The sequence below is a fragment of the Monodon monoceros genome, unplaced genomic scaffold (assembly GCF_005190385.1).
Source record: "Monodon monoceros isolate NGI ecotype Baffin Bay Population unplaced genomic scaffold, NGI_Narwhal_1 Super_Scaffold_22, whole genome shotgun sequence".
Taxonomy (NCBI): Eukaryota; Metazoa; Chordata; class Mammalia; order Artiodactyla; family Monodontidae; genus Monodon; species Monodon monoceros.
Window position 1 is genome coordinate 108,991,729 of NW_021703779.1, and position 19,794 is coordinate 109,011,522.

At 37.4% G+C, this 19,794-nt stretch overlaps 1 protein-coding gene across 1 annotated transcript in view; it reads right to left on the bottom strand.

The window, feature by feature from the left end:
- Positions 1–19,794, bottom strand: part of LOC114905884 (fibrous sheath-interacting protein 2-like) — a 58,343-nt gene that overhangs the window by 2,887 nt on the left and 35,662 nt on the right. The window contains 18 exon segments of the mRNA XM_029240227.1: positions 2,345–2,443; positions 3,491–3,989; positions 6,602–6,657; positions 6,660–7,794; positions 7,796–7,875; positions 7,878–9,840; positions 9,842–10,351; positions 10,353–11,251; positions 11,254–11,334; positions 11,337–11,378; positions 11,381–11,410; positions 11,413–11,687; positions 11,894–11,996; positions 11,999–12,046; positions 12,049–13,133; positions 13,135–13,731; positions 14,107–16,591; positions 17,943–19,794. Coding sequence (XP_029096060.1) covers positions 2,345–2,443; positions 3,491–3,989; positions 6,602–6,657; positions 6,660–7,794; positions 7,796–7,875; positions 7,878–9,840; positions 9,842–10,351; positions 10,353–11,251; positions 11,254–11,334; positions 11,337–11,378; positions 11,381–11,410; positions 11,413–11,687; positions 11,894–11,996; positions 11,999–12,046; positions 12,049–13,133; positions 13,135–13,731; positions 14,107–16,591; positions 17,943–19,794 — 11,839 coding nt within the window.

The following is a 19,794-nucleotide window of genomic DNA, read 5'->3' on the forward strand; positions in this document are numbered from 1 at the left end:
AGTGTATTCTGTTGTTTTTGGATAGAATGTCCTATAAATATCAATTAAGTTCATCTTGTTTAATGTATCATTTAAAGCTTGTGTTTCCTTATTTATTTTCATTTTGGATGATCTGTCCATTGGTGAAAGTGGGGTGTTAAAGTCCCCTACTATGATTGTGTTACTGTTGATTTCCCCTTTTATGGCTGTTAGCATTTGCCTTATGTATTGAGGTGCTCCTATGTTGGGTGCATAAATATTTCCAATTGTTATATCTTCTTCTTGGATTGATCCCTTGATCATTATGTAGTGTCCTTCTTTGTCTCTTCTAATAGTCTTTATTTTAAAGTCTATTTTGTCTGATATGAGAATTGCTACTCCAGCTTTCTTTTGATTTCCACTTGCATGGAATATCTTTTTCCATCCCCTCACTTTCAGTCTGTATGTGTCCCTAGGTCTGAAGTGGGTCTCTTGTAGACAGCATATATATGGGTCTTGTTTTTGTATCCTTTCAGCCAGTCTATGTCTTTTGGTTGGAGCAGTTAATCCATTCACGTTTAAGGTAATTATTGATATGTATGTTCCTCTTACTATTTTCTTAATTGTTTTGGATTTCTTATTGTAAGTCTTTTCCTTCTCTTGTGTTTCCTGCCTAGAGGAGTTCCTTTAGCATTTGTTGTAAAGCTGGTTTGGTGGTGCTGAATTCTCTTAGCTTTTGCTTGTCTGTAAAGGTTTTAATTTCTCCGTCGAATCTGAATGAGATCCTTGCTGGGTAGAGTAATCTTGCTTGTAGGTTTTTCCATTTCATCACTTTAAATACAAACATACACTGTTAAAGAGATGATTAAATCCTAGTAGCATGGGCTGTAGTCCACATATAGATGTGATAAACCCTTATTTCCTAGATATTTCCCACAGGAGCCTGGTAATTGTAAACTCATAATTATAGTCATACCACATACTTTCCACCAAAATTATTAATGAAATATTATTAGTGTTTCAGAAAAAGCAAACTAGTTGGCTCACGTTAACTAGTTATCTGACCCAGTACTCCCCCAATGTAGATCAACCTACCGGAAGGCTCAGTATTAACTTTAGGTTTGACAGGAAAATTCATCAATTCAATGAACAAAGTCTCTTTTTTAAATACTATCTAATTTGAATGAAAAAATAATCAATCCAACCTTCTGTTATTTTGGCAGTTGGATCTGAGGGATGCTCGTCATCACCACTAAAAGAAAAAGGTAAAAAACATTTCATTTTCTTTGTATTTTATACTTGTTAAAGGAATACTAGTTAAAGAACAACCTGTCAAAGTCATTATTCATATAGATGCAAACCTGGAATGGTATGTCTCTGAGTTCTCAAATAAAAATGATAAAATGATTATTGTGAAATAATGAAAAATGATTGCTACATTGACTTTATTTGGTTTTATATGTTTGCCCTTTTCTTATGCAATGATACAAATAATTGAGATTTGCCTGCATTACTAATTATTTATGTTAAAACAATCGTGATGGGAGATAGGGCCAGTGGTAGGCCAGGAGCAATGTCCTAAAATGGCATCAGGTCAAAAAGAAAACTTAATTTCATAGTGCCAGGTGGAAAAGAATATAGTTAGAACAAGGTTGATTTTTCTCCTATGCCCTATCTCTCCCATGATACAAAGTGCTACTGTTCCCAGTTTGTGAATATTCTTATAAACACAAGAATGATTTTAGACACGTTTTGGCTATTCTAGAAAAAGTATTAATCAGACTTCAAGTCTGCAGTGTACTTTGTTCTGCCCTGTCCCTATAGGTACTGCATAGTCCAGCCTTTCTCTTGTAGTCTTCTCCAACCTGGATGGTCTTATCTAAATCTTATCCATCTTTTAAGGCCCAACTCAAACTCCACTGCTTTTGCAAATTCTTCCCTGAATCCTCCAGCTTACACCGCCCCCTCCATTCTTGGGATTCTTCTGACAGTGCCACCAGGTTGAGCATTTAGGTACATATGGGAACTAAGTATGAACTCCTTTAGGTGGGCCATTAGAGTGGGGACTATTGACTCAGGGCCTGTCTCCCAGGTTCAAGAACCTAACACATTAGTTAAAGACTTAATCTAACCATACTGTAGATCACTATACTAGAAAGTAGGTCCCAGGAGAAGTAGAGACCAGATAAATAGGAATGGGAGAGAAGATGGGAAGGGAAGACCCAGGAAGTAACCACAGAGGGAAGTTAGGGGAAGGAGTGAGGGGAGGTTGAAGGGCTAAACACTGGCTTCCTCACAGGTTTACTTGAGTGGCCCATTCTTCGATCAGCATAATCTTCATTTCAGATTTCTATTTCCTTAGTCAACTAGTATTGCTTTAACTGACTGTACCGAGAAAATGAAGGCAGATCCTCTTCATTATATGAGGATGAACTCATAATTCTATGTATGAAGTAATGTGTCGGTTTGGTGCTAGATTTCATTTCTATTCCCTGGAAAAGTACAAGTCAGGTAAAACACAAAGGAGAGTTTACAACAAATCAAATAAAATATACTGTAACATATACTGCCAGCATTTCTGACCAGGCACACTTTGTTTGGTCCTGAAATTTCACATGGCTTCCCAGTAAATAAATAGATCCCAATAAATAGATTAGAGTCTGTGTTAAGGCTATTGACCTGATGAGCTCCTGAACTGGCCAGAATTGTATCCCTGTGTTTTGTTTTCTCTGGTTCAGTGCAGCTTCTGGGTTAAGTGGGAATCACTGCAAATGGATAATCCAGGGAATTGACTTACCAGGAAATTCTAAATCATACGTAATCTCCATACACATGATAAGATACAATTTTTGGGGTAGGGCCAACCCAAGAGGTCAGTGAGGCCCAGACCATCACTAGAAGGATACAGAACCAGGGACAAGAGCTGTGTGTCAAAGTGATAGTGGAGTTTATGGGCTGATTACAGGAGGAACATTCAACATATTCAACTAATTTGCTATGTTTCAACAAACTGGATAAGTAATTTTTAAGAAAATAGTTGGTTAAGCAACTTGCCCAAAGGTCACATAGCTACTAAGTGGCAAAGTCAGAATTCAAACCCAGATAGGCTGAATTTGCATGAATCTTTTTACTCCCCTCCAAGCCCATCTTCTGGTCCTGCCCACTGGCGTGGAGTTTGTATGCACGAAACTTCCAATGAATATTTATAGTTAAGAGTACAAAAAAAGAATGCAATCTATCATTTTAAATAATTAGCTTGTATTTCTCCTAACTGGTTTCCATTTTCTGTTTTTCTTGTCCTTCTAACTAGCCTAGGACTCTTTCCATGATCTGTTTTTCTTCAACTGAAGCTCCTGGCTTCATCTGTTAATCATTTCCCTTTTGTTGTAAATATCGTCAGAGGTGGGAGAGACTGCCTAGATCTAGTTTATGCCCTTGTCTTCCTACCCAGTGTATATTACTTGTACTAAGTTTGTGAAACTCTCTACCCTTTCTATAGAAACCCAGTCACTGATACTTAAAGTTCTCACACTTATGCTCAGTTGTGTCTTTTTCTCCCAAGAGGAAGAGTTTGTGTCAGTCGAGAATTTTGAGGTAGTTACATCAACTTTAGAAACAGTTCTTATTTGTGTCTGTTCAGATTCTGTCTTTTGAGCTGGTGATGCTTCAGTAATTGTAGTTACACTGGATTTTGGCTGACAACATTTTCCTAGTGACAAAATTTTTTTCAGATTGCTCTTGCTCATCAGTGGCTTGGGGAAAGCCCCTGTGCTGGCAGTGGGCTTCATGTCTTCTTTTATTTGATTTTCAGGTGGGCCTTCTGGAAATTCTTCTTTTACAACCTCTTGTAAAACAACTTTATCTTCATCAGAAGTAAAGCTCTCTTCTGCTTTCTTTTGTAAAACTTCTTGATTAATATCATGAGTTATCAACCGAATGATAAGATCTTTTTTGCTTTGGACATCTTTTAAAAGCTCCACTTTGGTGATGTCAGGCTTTATTAAACTCTGAAATGAATTCCTACTAGCAGTCTGGAATTAAAGAGACAATGAATATTAAAAACAATCGCCTCAGTCTTTTTTGCTGTGGTTCTATTGTAATAAGGCAACTTTCACATGGTATCTAGTTTCAATTTAGTAAAATTATTTATCTTCAAGTGCTTTTACTTATATATTAGTGATATATTTAAAAGAAGAAATAAATGAAGATCACAAGCAATATTTGCTCATTTCTGTAATTTGTTTTGCATTCAAGATTATCACTCCAGTTCAAAGAAGAAACCCTAAGGTTCTTTCTCTTGCTTCAAATTTTACCTTTTACTCGCCAAGAGGTGCAAAATGCACAAATACTTTAATTACACTGTTTTCATCACTTGCCTTGAAAGTTTTTTAACAGATTTAGACATGATTAAATGTTTTTCTAAACTTCTTAGTAGGGAACTAATAGACCAACTAAATACAGAAATTTTCATGAAAAAAGACAAAGTATTGGCTGACTTGGATTTTTTAAAATGAGTAATAGCCAAAATTGTGAAGGACTTTGAATGTTCACTCCTCACCCCTCCACACCCTAATCCTTTGAATGTATTTTCTAAAGGAAGCTTCAAAGAGCAAATCTTCATTCTCCTCACCTCCCTAGTCAAGTGTCACTTTCCATTTTGCAATGTTAAAGACAGATCAAGGAAGAGACAGTTTTAATTAAACAAATGACTTTTCCCATTTCTGTAGCCTTTTGATGATGCCACAGAACTTTTAAGTTAATTTTAGTTATCAATCTTAGATCTCTTTGCAACACTGCAAACCAGATTTTCAGATAAATGCTGCCTCAAAGGAATATCTTTTGTGCAATACAAAATTAAAGAACTTCTGTAAGAAATAGAAACACAATCAATTTTGGTTATTTGCGCTGGTGGAAGGAAAGTGGTTCAAAAAATCAAAAATCATTCTATATGGCTTTGGAATGTAACACTGTATGAGCCTTTAATAGGCATGTGTCTGGTGTATTGGGAAGTTTGGGTACCTCCAAATAGCAAATGAAACCCTGCTTGTGGATTTCTGACTGAGGAATAGCCCGGGAGTTGTCTGGGTTCCCTAAACTGATCTGTTCTTTCTGCAACCCTCATCCTCATGCTGGGGATGGATGGCACTGCTATCCAGATAGCATCAAAACATGGCTGAAACTTGCTGCGCCATCTACGTCTAGTTTCCTTAAGACAGCTTTTACTTCCCTTAGGATTAGCAGGGGTAGTTGTTTTGGATTAGCTATTCTCTTCCAAGTTCCTCTGGGCTATAAAGAGATAGTTAAAGTACTGATAAAGGATGTAAGAGAAGAAAGCAGGTTGCCAAGGAGAAGAACTGATAGATATTTCTGCACATGGTTAAGAAGTAATGACTTGGGAGTAATGTTCTACAGTTTAGACAAACAGGTTTTGTGCCCACGGAGTTACTTACATATAAATGAAGACTACTAAGTAAATGCTAATATAACTTTGAGAACCCAGAGAGAAAAGGACATTTTAGAGCTAGAAAAGACCTTCATCTAGTCCAAGAAACTACGGACCAAGGCGATTCCATCAGTGTCTATGAAAGTCTCAGTATTTGAGACAAAACAAGTATCCATCAATGTATTCACCAGCTCTTAGACTTAGTTCAGTGAGTTGGAAAATAATGGTAAGGAAAACATACTCCTAGGCCTAGGCTTCAGGCAGCCTGGTCCCATAGCACTTTGCTCCGTTTGCAAAGTTTTTACCTAGGGGCTTTGGCGTTAAATGAGAATATTGGGCTGGATCGGTGTAACTCCATCTCCTGGCAACATCATCCCTAAGATCAGTAAACAGAACTAACTACTTTTTCAATAGATGCATTGTACCAGGGACAGCATTTCTGCATTTCAGGTCCCCGTTATTGAAGTACATTTGGAGCCCAAATATGGGACTGCAGAGAAACTAGTTCATAAAAATAGCAGCATGAAGACAACTGGGTCGAGGACAAGGGTAGAAGAGGAAAGAAACCGAGTACATCCTGAGGATGTAAGAATATGGAGAACTGGGAAGGTGTTATGTAACAAAAGTGAAATAAGAAGAAACGAACTCTAAAGAGCTTGCAGTCTAATGTTTGTTGATGAATGTTGCTAAATAAAAACAATACTACTGTGGAACCTTAAATTAAGTTTGAGGATTTCAATCTCTAATAGAGGCTAGTTTAGCTGATATTCTAACTGGTCCTTCTAGATCCATATAGTACTATGATAATGTATATCCATTAAAAAGAACTGTGGTGATTGTAAAAACTGCATTTCCTCTGAGTTGCCAAATGAGGACTACAATTCCAATCAGTCTTGTTTGTTGTTAAGGGTATTTCTCTGTACTCCCGTTCTTCAGAAAATGGCAGTTCAGTTTGACTGGCTAATGGAAACCAGCCTGCCACCTTTACACTGAGCCACATTGCTGATGGGGTTAGTCCCAGGAAAGCAGAGGATGGTATTGGAGGAATCGGAGTCCTCGGTTCTACTGGGATGCGCAAGAGAAAATTGACCATATTTTACAAATGCATTCCTGTAGACCTACCTGAGGAAGGAAATCACAGAAGGACAGCCAGGTCTCACTGACTGCTCATTTCTTTTCACTAGTGCCTTTTGCACTTACCTCTAACAGCTTTATGTTCAGTCGTCCCGCCTGATCCAAAGAGATGCATTTTTCTTTCTCTTTCTTGTATCAGGTGTATCAGTTGAGTAACTCTTCCCACTTATTGACCCTCTTCTCAGTGTTTCAATGCTGTGTCCAGTTCTAGCTAAACACTCCACCTGCAACTTCTTAAGCGATTGAGTTTTTATAGAAATGACCCCTAAGTGTTCTGTAACAATGTCTGGATCAATATTGATGGGTTGTTTCCCATGGTGAAGAATTATCCTAACTGAAAGCTCCTCTTGCCTTAAACCTTGATGTAACCCTTTTTGCTGTAGCTCAGGTTCCACTTTGACAGCATGCTCATGTGCCTTTTCAACAATTCGACCAATGTCCAGATCGCCAAAGAGATTAGCATGTGAATCTTCTGGGCTAATTGTTTCTAATGGACAATTGGAAACTTTCCTGATTATTAAAGAAGCCACCTCTTTAGGAAAGATGTTGTTTGTACCTTTCATGTCATGATAAAGTTCTCCATGTGTTCCAGATTGTTGTAGTACATGATTATAAGCAGAATCGACCATCTGAGAAATAATTTCTATACTTTCTGGATTTAAAACTTTTTCTTCAGGATTAGCAGCTACAATACTAATGTTTTTTCTGGAAATTTCAGTTGTCACGGATTTTGTCAATTGAGATGCAATTTTATTTAACTCAGGCTTTGATAAGTTTTTAGCATCTTTGCTTGAGGCACTTGGCAACTTTACTAGTTTAGCCAAGAACAAGGCAAGTGTTTCCTCTAAAAACCTGGCATCTAATACAGCCTCTTTTTTGGATGAAGGTTTTTTCTTTGACTTAAGATCATCAGTAATCTTAACCATCTTTTCCATAATTTTGACAGCTTCCAGAGCTAACTCTGAAGTTGATGTTTCTTCCTCTACTTGAGGATGAAATTCTGAATTGGAAATTTCCTTCACCATTAAAAATCCTATTATATCAGAGAGGACATTGTTCTTACCTGTTAAATCTTTATATACTGAAATATGGAAGCCAGAGTGCTTTAAAACAGTGTTATAAACAGAATTAACTACTTTTTCAATAGTCGCACTGTCTGCTAAAGATACAGTGGATGATTCTTTGACCTGTGGTACTACTGTAATCTGACTTTTAGAGATATATTCTTGGAATGAATTTAAGATTTTTGAGCTTATTTTTTTGCATTTCAGCATTTAGAGAATTGTTTTGTTCCTTATCCGCTTTTGGAAACTTAAATAGAAGCTTTGACAAAAATTTATAGTAATTTCTTCTATTATGTTAAAAGGCACTTTGTAAGCCTGTGATGGCTGAGGCTGGGGAATTTCAGTGGTTTGGATAACATCTTTAAGGATATTTTCAACAACACTGTCAACTTCTTTACACTGAAGTGGCGTTAGTTCTCCAGAAAAATAGTTCTGTAGGTGATTTCTGGTCACTTCTTGTACAACTAAATTATCTATGCCTTCTGAAAGGATTTTGCAACCACTGCTGACACACTTTTGTATGCTCTCTTGAGATCCAAATTGTTGCAAAAGATTATTATAAATAGTCTTAACCACTAATTGAATAATTTCATCATCATTAGGATGTAAAGATTCTACATAATGTATAATCATATCTTCATTTTTGGAGATCTCTGTTATAACTATACTTGTTAATTTCATTTGAAGGAAGTCCAATTCTGTGTACAAATTATCCTCAGATATTTCTGTTTTAGTGTTGGCTACTGTTGAGAAAATTTTTGATAGAAGAGAAGAAATTATCCTTTCTAAAAATTCATAAAGCAGCATTATGGTATATAGCGATGATGTCTAACATTCTTTGCAGGCTGTCTGGGCCACCTTATGGACATTTTTCATAACCTCCTTAGATTATAGAGGCAAACATACTGAACCTGGAGTCTCATCATAAAGTAGCAAGTTTAGCTGATACTGAAAAGTTTCTTCTATTACTGCATTAGCTAGGCTTCTTGCTAATTTTTCAACATTACTCTTTATGTCCTCGCAAATGGAGTCTTGAGATCTATATTCCTGAAAAATATTGCATATAGAGGAGTGAACAATCTTATTGACCAAAATTTTATTGATTGATGGTATTTTAGCTATAAAAGATGCCTGATCTGAAGAAGGTATTTTAGTTGCACGTGCCGTGTTATGCATGGGTGGTATATTATCCATAATTATCTTTTTCTTGGGAGGTCTTTTTTCCACAGACAGTTCTTTTTGCCTGAGAGGTACTTTATGAACTGATGAAATGTTATCTTCAGATGGTAGGAACCTACTTCCTTGATCTGGGTTTAATACTTTAATTTGAGCATCTGAAAACTCCTTTAACAGGGAATCAATCAGTTTCATAGCTGTGTCATAGAGCTCAGCTTGATTTACACCTCTGCTTACATTTTGACATGCGTCATCTGTATCCAATGAGGAAGAAAAAATCAATTTGTTAACTATTTCAGAGATAACATCTTCTAAAAAGTTAGCAGGGAAAATCCCAGGTTTATATTCTGGTGGGTTCTGAGGATTGTCCCGTTTACTAGGTTTACTTTTAATCTCTTTATCTTTACTTTTCTCATTCTCTTCCTCTTTTGCAGGAGCATTCTGTTTAGCTGAATTCATTGAAGCAGGTTTTGCAAACTCCTTGCCATCCGCTTGAGTTACATATGCTGCTTTATCACCTACAGGATTTGGGGATTTTGAGTCATCCACTGGTCCTTGGAAAGAAGATATTTCTAAAACATTTCTGTAAATGATTCCAGTGACATTTTGGGCATGTTTAGAATGCAAGATCTGTTTGTCATCTGTAACTGCGTAAGCTGGAGAATCTCTTCTCTTCTTTTGGATCTCTCTATATCTCACCTTGGATTTCAGAGATGGTAATTCAAAAGGTCTGTCCCCTTTTCCTAATGAATTTTCTTTTTTCTTGTCACTCTTCTTTTTATCATCTATTTTAAAATCTGGTTCCAGGACAACCTTGTTTTTTGTATCATCGATAGCTGGTGAAAGATTTTGGTATACCTCATCACCTCACCCTTTCTCATCTTTTCTAGCCAAACGGTCTTTCTTCTTGATTTCATTCTTTGTAAGTGCTGTACCCAAATCTGGCCCCTGATTATCTTTACTTTTCACACTGGTTGTTGTTGAAGTGAGTTTCAATACCTTCTCATTATCTTTTCCAATTGAACTTTCCTTTTTCTTTTCATCCTCTTTCTTTTTCTTTGGCACACTTCTTTGGCACACCTCCACCTCACCCTGATGCTAGGGTAGTTACTTCGCTCTTCATAATGCTATGTATATTGGTACATACTGGCTTCTGGATGCTGCCTGTTTTCATTGATGTCTTCTCCTTTTTGAAGTTCTCTTTTCCATTAAGTGCTCTTCCATCTATTTCTGAAGTGTCCATTTTGTCTTTCAGGTCTGAGGTTAGAGGAATAAGTGTAGATAATTGTTCTAGTGAAGAAACGGGGTTCTCCTTCAAGCTTCTCTTTATCTTTGTAAAGGTTTTATATGGTAGTTGTTGAACTCTTTGGATGATGCTATCCACATCTAGAAATGAAAATAAGGTGGAAGACCAGCTTCCTGAAAAAAGTGGTTGAATCTGGAAAGCAGAGATTGCCTTCTTGGCCAAAACAGCAATCATCTCTATAACAATGTTACTTCTATCATGTTTCTGAACATTTTTAGATCCATATATGCCTATGACCTCATCATACACAGAATCAGATACTTTATCGACTTGTCTCTTTATCTGTCGGTGGAAATGAAAACATTTTTTCAGCATTCGCTAGAACTTTAACTTCACTTTTCCTAAATTCCCCTATCAGAGCATTTGCAAATTTTATAGCTAGGCCCATGATATCTCTTTCTGATATCTCTTTGTCCTTAGGATTTTCAGCAATACTTGGTAGAGTATAAAATTTGCGAACAAGGTCAATTACAACATCTTCCAAAAAGGCAGCAGAGTATACAGAAACCTGTGGGAAGGACTGTATTTTTTCTTTCATGGAATTCAAGAGTTCAGTGACATGGTCATTTTGGGGTAAGTCACTGGGAAATGATTCTTCCTCACATAAAAATGGCTGCAGATGGTGGTCCACAATTACCTTCATAATGAAACCAGCTATTCTCCTGAGGAATGAGCCTCCTCTTTTGCATGTATCTTTCTGTACTTCATCTTCAAACTTAATTTTTTAAATAATATTGTTACATATGGAGTCAACGAAGTTATCGATTACCCCTAATTGCCAACTCTCCACATGCTTCTCTGCCTTGGCAAGTCTAATCTCATGTTCCGAAATTTCTGTTATGATATCATCAGTTAGTTTTGAAGCACTGTTCACAAACTCATAATCTGGTGGCACCTCTCCCTCATTTGGTTCTGTTTCAGTCTCAGATGAAGGGAACATATGTGCTAGAAGCTTGTAAATCATATCTTCTAAAAGGGAACGAGGCAATACAGTGATGCATGATGGCAAGTCATGGCTATCATCGTTGATGGTGTCAAGTACATTTCTGATGATGTTCTCCTCTTGGAGGGAGGAATAGGAAGAAGTTGCTAATTCTCCTGTAACTAATGACTCCACCTGATAATCATAAAATTCTCCTAACAGCAAATAATACATTTTTCCCCCAACTTGACAGCATCATTTTGTATAGCTCTATAAACATGAACCAGAGATCGATAATCATCTAATATTTTTTCATAAATAATGTTGATAGTTTTTTAACCATTTCTTTATATCCTTCTGAAAAATGCAGATTTCATCCAAGTGATCTGCAACTAAAATTTGTGATTGGTGAACTCCAGCACAATTGATTTTACTAATCTTGTAACAATATCAGTAACATTGGCTTTTGCTTTACATGGGTTTTCGGCAGCCAGGACATTATGTGAGAATACATAAAGGATTTTGCATAAAAGCTCAGAAATTACTTCCTCCAAAAAGACGGCCGAATTCACAACGAAAGATAATTCTCTTCGTTTAGGATCTATTGCTCTCTGTTGATAAGTTTGATCCACTGTACCTGAAGGAAGAGTTTTATCTCCAGATAAGAATGACTCAAGATGGGGGCTTCCCTGGTGGCGCAGTGGTTGAGAGTCCGCCTGCCGATGCGGGGGACACGGGTTCCTGTCCTGGTCCGGGAAGATCCCACATGCTGCGGAGCGTCTGGGCCCGTGAGCCATGGCCGCTGGGCCTGCACGTCCGGAGCCTGTGCTCCGCAACGGGAGAGGCCACAGCAGTGAGAGGCCCGCGTACCGCAAAAAAAAAAGAATGACTCAAGATGGCGGTTAAATATCTCCCTTATATAACTTGCTATTTTTGTAACAGGTATATTACTTACGCCTTTTTTATCTTTTGAAAGAGACTGGTATAGATTGAATTAGAAATGTCATTATAAATGGCATCAACCATAGCCTGGATATCTTTTCTGAAATCACATTTTGTTTTTCACTTCCATCTTTAATAATGCATGTTGCATGTTTAGAAATTATTGACATGATCTCATCGATCATTCTCACAACTGTGTTGCTGAAGTGTGACTGCGAAAGGTATGGGTCTTCTGCACTGCAGTTCAATGGACATATCTGAGATAAAACCCGAGTGACTATTTTTTCCAAATGTGTATATGATAATATGGTGGTATATATTGTACAAGTCTGTCTTTGGAGTCTTGATTTACTGATCGCATAATGAACTCTCTTTATCAAAACATCAGCATTGAGTTTTGAATATGATTTAAAAGGCAGCTTTGCTATGAAATGTGGAGGAATTCGGAAATCAAAAACTTCAGCCAGGATAATTTTAGTTACCCTCTCAGCCAGTGTCTTGGTGTCACCGAGAAGGTCTTTATTAGGTTCCAGTTCACATTCTTGTAAAACTTTGCTATATGCCGTGTCAATAATTTTTATCACTATGTCTCTATCTACTAGGGGCAAGCACAGTTGTTCCTTAACATTTTCTAGGATGCTAACTTGAACTTTTGAGAATTCTTCCATTATCAAATATATGAGTTTTTCAGCTGTTTCCAACAGTTCTTTTTCTGAATCTCTTAGTGATTTTGTTTGCACAGTACCTAATACCCTGTGGAATATTTTGCTTAAAACCCCAGAGATCACATCTTCCAAAAAGGCTGAGGAGTAAACACTGGCAAAAAAACATTGCCTTCTTCTCATACTATCAAAGTGTGCATATGATGAGGGAAATGACAACTTTCCATACACAAATGGATGAAGATGTTGTTGACAGATATTTTTAATGATAAAACCTGCTATTCTATCAATAAGAACATTGTCACTGCTTGTGTTATCGTGCTCAACTGCTTCTTGAGACCCAGAGTTTTGCAAGTTATTTCTGAATGTGGAATCAACGAGACGCTGAGCATCATCCTCTGAATAAACAGATTCGGTTTCGTCTTCATCTTTTGAAAATCGAATTTCGTGTTGGGAAATTTTCATCCTAATATCACTGATTAACTTTGAAGAGATTTCACTGCGATTAATTCCTGATCTATCTTGGAGTTTCACTGTATAGAACCATGTTAGATGAAGAAGGAAAGATTCTAGATAATAATATTCTGATTATGTCTTCTAAAAATGTGTATGGCAGCAAGGTGTTATATGGAGATAAATGCAGGCTTGGCTGGGTAGGTTCAGTGATGCCACTAAAGATGTTCTGAATAATGTTTTCTGCTGTTAAAGTAGCATAGGAAGAAGCCGACAAATCCCCAGAAAACAGTGGATGAAAAAGATAATCAGGAATATCTGCTATGATTAAATTGGTAATGTTTTCCACAAAAATATCACTGTCTTTGAGTTCTTTATTATCAACCTCAGGGGACAGCCCATGCTGTTTCAGAACATTTTCATAAACTGGATTGACAAGTTCATCCACAGTGTCTGTATCTACAGTGGGGAATGGCTGCTCTTGGTCGTCATGAAGAATGCAGATTTTAGCTTTGTTAAAATGGTTGTTTATTGAGTTTACTATTTTTTGGGTCACTTTATCCAAATCACACTCAGTGTTATATTTTGGATCGAAGAGCTTTGAAAATAGTCTGGCAACAATTTCTTCTACAAATGCATTGGGATAAAAGTCCATACCTAGTGGGGCTTCCCTGGTGGTGCAGTGGTTGAGAATCTGCCTGCCAATGCAGGGGACACGGGTTCGAGCCCCGGTCTGGGAGGATCCCACATGCCGCGGAGCAACTAGGCCCGTGAGCCACAACTACTGAGCCTGTGCGTCTGGAGCCTGTGCTCCGCAACAAGAGAGGCCGCGATAGTGAGAGGCCTGTGCACTGCGATGAAGAGTGGCCCCCTCTTGCCGCAACTAGAGAAAGCCCTCGCACAGAAACCAAGACCCAACACAGCCAAAAATAAATAAATAAATAAATAAATATTAAAGGCAAAGAAGAAAGGGGAAATTGTAGATACAGTAAGGATCTAGTTTTTAAAAAAATTAAAAAAAAATGTCCATACCTAGTGATGATGGCTTCTGGGGTCTGTGTGACCCTGTGACTTCACTGAGAACCTCTTTAACCATATTTGGTATTTCATCCAATGGAGTCGTTGAATGAGGTAAGCCCTCTTCACACAAAAAGCGTTGAAGATGATTTTCAATAATCTCTTGAATAATAAGACTGGCCATTTGGTCAACCATTATTGGGCTTTGGCTTTCTATACTTTTCTGTATTGATGCAAGCAAGCCAGACATCTGCAAAATATTATTATAAACAGACTCCAGCATATTTTGAAGGTTTTTTTCTGTATATAGATATTGACAATCGTATTTAGTGAGCCAAATCTTATGCTTTGAAATGGCTAACAAAACCTTATTTATTATATAGGTGGCCATCTCATTAAAATCCGAAGTCATTAAGTATTTCTTTCCCAAGCATGAAGCCTCGCTGGGTGGAGGAATGAGCTGAGATAATAATCTTCTGATGGCATCTTCTAAAAATGCGTGTGTTAGGATGGTAGTATAGCCTGTTGAATGTTGACCTTGGTAATTAAGTTCACTCAGGTTGTTTTGAAGTTTCTGTAGTGTATTTTCAGCTTTGAGAGGGTAATATGAATTAGGCATGAGCTTTCCAACAAAGCACAATGGGAGTTGGTAGTCTATACTCTCTTTCAATATGCCATTAGTTATCTGTTCTGCTACTGACTTGGCAGCATGTGCCAGATGATTGCCACAGGTAAATTGAAATGCATAGTCCCACAATACATCATTATAAACAGAGTCAACAATCTTACTAACAGTTTCTTTATAGATTGGTGGAAAACATATCCTTTCTTCAACATCCTGTAAAACAGTGACTTGAGCATTATTAAACTCATTCACCACAGAGTTGACATCTAATATATTCATCTCGTTGAGCTGGGCTTCAGTGATATTTACATTTTTGCCCTGCACTGAGGTGGTGAGATTAAGAAAAATGTCTGCAATTATTTCCTCCAGAAACGTGGCAGAGTACACTCCTGTGTTCATGCCTCCTGGATATCACATGTTAAGAAAGGTTGTTGCATTCAATTCCTTTTTACCTGGTCTTCGAAGAGGAGGTAGAGAAGGGAATTTTCCTGAAAATTGCTTACGGAATGGGGTTTGCATTTTGGAATGAATCACCCTACGATTATTCAATGGTCCTGTCAGAGGCTTGCTGTCATAACTCATGAATCTCACAGAGTCTTTACCCTGTCCTGATTCTTTTAATTCTGGCCTTTTTGCTTTTGGGAAACTAGGAGGTCTCTCTCTTGTCCTATACGCTAAATGCTTGTTTCTAAGTGGTAGACTTCTGGGAGGTTGCTGTATACCGCATGACAATTTTTCCATTAAGGATTTTACCAAGCTATGGGAAATAATACTAAGCATAGATTCTTGATCTATTTCTGCCAGATTTTCCAAAAGGTCTGATATGTCATATCCTTCAACTGGTAAGCCATAGTCCATTGTTCCCCTGCAATAATCCTCTACATCTTGAAGTATGTTGAACAGTTGACATTCTGTTGATATTTCATCAGAAAGAGGACCATCTGTAAGGAAGTTGTTGGTTGTGCATTCTTCCAAGAGTACTCTAATAAGTTTCTCACACACAACATTCAGAAGAAAAGCTGATTTGGGGGAGAGCCCTAGGTTATTTCTAGGAATTCTATGACTTTGCTGGTTATTTGAAGATAGGAACATTTCTCTTGCTATTTTACCAGAATCTGTATCCCAATTTGGGCATTCATCTGGCAAAAACAAATTGAAAACAATTTTGAAAATTTTGTTGACTACTTCTTTGAATTCATGAGTTCTTAAGCTGCCAACCAGAATGTCTAACTTACATGCTAGAGAATTTAGTTTATTTTTCTGTGCTAGTTGATTAATTTGGTGAGTAGGAGCTGATTTCCAACCTCTGGCACCTATCTGTCTTTTCATAGTTTTGGTTTTGTTGCAAATGGGCAAACTATGGCTTTTAGGTGTGGACGGTGATTTGTTTCTTCCTTTGCTGTCAAGGTGATGATTTATTCCTATTTCTTTGGACAGAACATGGGTTACTCCTATTAAGAGACCCTGAAAGAGATCGCTGAAGTCAGCCACAGCTGGTTTTGGGCAATAAATATATTTTGCTTTTACAGAAACCACTTGTGTAACGTCTGCCTTTAAAATGTCACTATTTAAAAGGCTTCGAATAATGATTTTAGAAATGCTTAAAGCAAGTCCTCTGATAGAAATTGACCGACTCTCAAACACTTGGGAATGAACTAAAATAACCTTGCTAAAAGTTGCATCTTGGTTTTCCAGTGATTTCTGTATTGTTCCACCATCTTTGGTGCAATCAGAAATGCTTGAAATTATATAGGAAATAACCAATTCAGTGAGATGTTCACAAAGTTAATTAAGTGAAGAATCACTGTTTATGCTTCTTAGAGGGTGTTTTGATTTGTATTTTTTGCTTAACAGCATGGAAATAATAGACACTTTTCCATCAAGAGGACCTTGAAACAGAAAACATTGGTATTATTAACATGCATTAAGGAAAAATGTTGAGCATTCAAAATACTGGCAATATTTTACATATGAATTTCACTTTGGGTGTACCCCACTCAAGAAATAGGAAAATCTAGTCAAGAAAGGAACTGGGTTTTCTTCAAATCTCTATTTCCCACCTGTGGAATCTTTACTTCTGCTGGGCAGCCCATTTAGAATTCAAATCTCTAATTGCTGGTTTCTTCCTTGGATAGCTTTAAGGAGCTGAAATCCTGGAGCAGAGAAATGATTTCTAGCTTTCAGTGTTACAAGGCCCTAGAGTGATTCCAGTGATATCTAGAGGTCTCATATAATTCTTGAAAACATTTTTGGCTATTCAGCTAATTATCCCATTTGGGACTAAATAGTATATAATAAATAGAACAGAATGAAACTGCTGATGTTTGACATATAAAAATGGCTATTTCATATGGTTCAACCCAATATATGCATGTAAGCATTCATAGAAAGGGAGTGCAGATATCATACTCGTAAGCATGGGTTTAGAGTATTATACCTAAAAAGGATTTAGGTCAGAACACTGGAACATGAACAGAACAAGAAGTTTAATGCCACTGTTCTTATAAACTATCATCAATAATTGTAAAGACTTTAACTGTATACCTCAAAAAGAAGTTGGATCATTACAGTCAATTAACTATGCATGAGGTCTGACTATAATGTAAGAAGTCTTTTTTTAAAGAACTTTAAAAAAACCCTCTTGGGGGCTTCCCTGGTGGCGCAGTGGTTGGGAGTCTGCCTGCCGATGCAGGGGACGCGGGTTCGTGCCCCGGTCTGGGAGGATCCCACATGCCGCGGAGCGGCTGGGCCTGTGAGCCATGGCCGCTGAGCCTGCGCGTCCGGAGCCTGTGCTCCGCAACGGGAGAGGCCACAACAGTGAGAGGCCCGTGTACTGCAAAAAAAAAAAAAAAAAAAAACCCTCTTGGAATTTCTGTTTGGGAATTGCCTTTAAAGCGGTTGTATGTCCCAAGCAAAACATCATTTCATAACCATACCTCATGCCCAACCAAAATATCCCACCTTAAATTATGCCCATTTAATCTCATCTGTAGATAGGGAAAACTGAAAAACACTCCTCCATATAAAAATTATGTAAATGGGTAACATTTTTTCTTTTATCATACTGACCAGTTGAAAACACACAAGTAAATAAACAGCCACCCCAAACCTAAGGCTATTTTCAGAGAAGCAGTGAATGTAGCTTCTTGCGTGTGAGGTTTAAAAATAAAAGTCTTAAAATTATCAATGACTTTTTTCCCTAAAATGATGCCAACTCTTTATAAGTCAGTCCTCAATCACCTCTGGTTTCAAAGTTCTTGAAATGTGTGACCACAGATATAGTAACATATCTTGCTACTAGATGGATTTCATGTGGTCCCAGTTCCTGATCTGCAAAAGCAATGACCTCAGCCTCTTCGAGAGTTGCTATTTTCTCTAACTTTGGGTACTTATTTTTCCACTTTTCCAGTAAAGTGGAATCTTCTCCACTTGCCACAAAGCTTTTGTTTTCTTCTTCAATTTCATAGCTGTTTCTTTTCCCCCATATTTTAAGCAAGCTTTTCTCATCCTTTTGTTCTTCACACATTACAGAGAAAGGCCTTTCCTTTGATACAAAAAATGGCTTCATAGTTTTCATACTTCCGTTAGTGTGTGGGGTTTGACTTGAAAGGCCATAACTCAACAGCATGGTATTGACAATATTTTCTTCAGCTAAACATATTTTGAGTGGAGAAATGGTTGTCTGTATTTGGTTTGGATTAACAACTGGTTTGGGGGGATCATAGTGAAGCATTCTTTGATTTTTACCTTCTTCCATTTCTCTGAAGGACATGGGGTGCTCTAGTGCTGCTTGTGCAGAGTCACTAGATTTCTGAGATGGCTTTTGTAAGACGGTGCCTTCGAGGAGAGAGCAGTATCCTTTCACAGCTTGATCAAAATGGCTGAAGACTTGAGCTTCACTTCTAGAAGATGATGGTTTAAGGTCAGATTCGAGCCCTTCCATTGGCTCTGTGGTTTTAGTTGAATTTCCTGCAGAGTATCTGACATCTGAAGGTATATTTGAGGAAGTCTTGTCCTTTATTTCCATATCTTTCTCTGAATAAGGCAAGGCAGGGATTTGTGGAGGATCATCCTGGAAGCTAATTCCCTTTGACTTTGAAGTGGACATTCCCATTCCAGTTGCAAATCTGGACCAATTAGCAGTGCAGGCATTTTTAGCTCCTTGGAGCAGATTTTCCTTTGGGTGGCTTTGGCTCATCAGCTCATAGAAATAAGTGCACTGGTCCATCAGTGTGCTGATGATCTGACTTGCTACAATGTTTTCTTCAAACATGCTAATTGAAGATGGTTCCTCATGGCATTTTTCTTTGTCTAGTTTGTTCTTAATTATACTAAGCATGTCATTGACAGTATTAACAGTATAAGTAAGCAATTCTGAGTGGAATGAGTAAAGCTGTTGAAGGGTATTCTGTATGTTTTCCTGGGAAATTGTACTACTTGATTTAGATTCATCAGGAAATTTATTCAGTGTTTGTAACTTGGGCAATATTATTTTCATTAATGGTTTCCTTTGCACAGCAAAAAAGTTTTCAATAGGTGTTCTCACAATTTTGGAAAAAGCATATGTAGAGACATGTTTAAACTGTAGGTCTACAAATGACTCTAAGGTGTTCAGAACCCCTTCCAAGATCTCTTGAGCAATTTATCTCTTGAGCAAATATAACTTTGTGTTATAATATGGTACATAATTGAGATTGTTTGTTCTCAAGGAACTACGTTTACTTGTAGCAGCAGTTTCTTTCTTGCTTTCTAGGGTTTCTTTACTATCTGTTGTGAACATCTGAGTCAAGAAGCACAACTCTAAATTTTCGAATAGTTTTTCAACAATTTCCTGGCCAAATGTATTAATTTGTGTTTGGGAATCCTCAACTCTAGAAGCAGCTCTTTTAAAATTATGGTGCCTGCTTTCACAGGGCTCAAGAACTGACAAACTTAAAAGTGAAACAGATTGTTCTAATTCTTTCATTGAAATTTCATTCAAAGCAGCCTCAGCTATCGTCGATAGCTTATATTTTTCGTTATCCACGTCACTTGGTTCTGTTTGCCATTTATCAAACATTTGTTTAAAAATATTTTCTTTAGGAAAGATTTT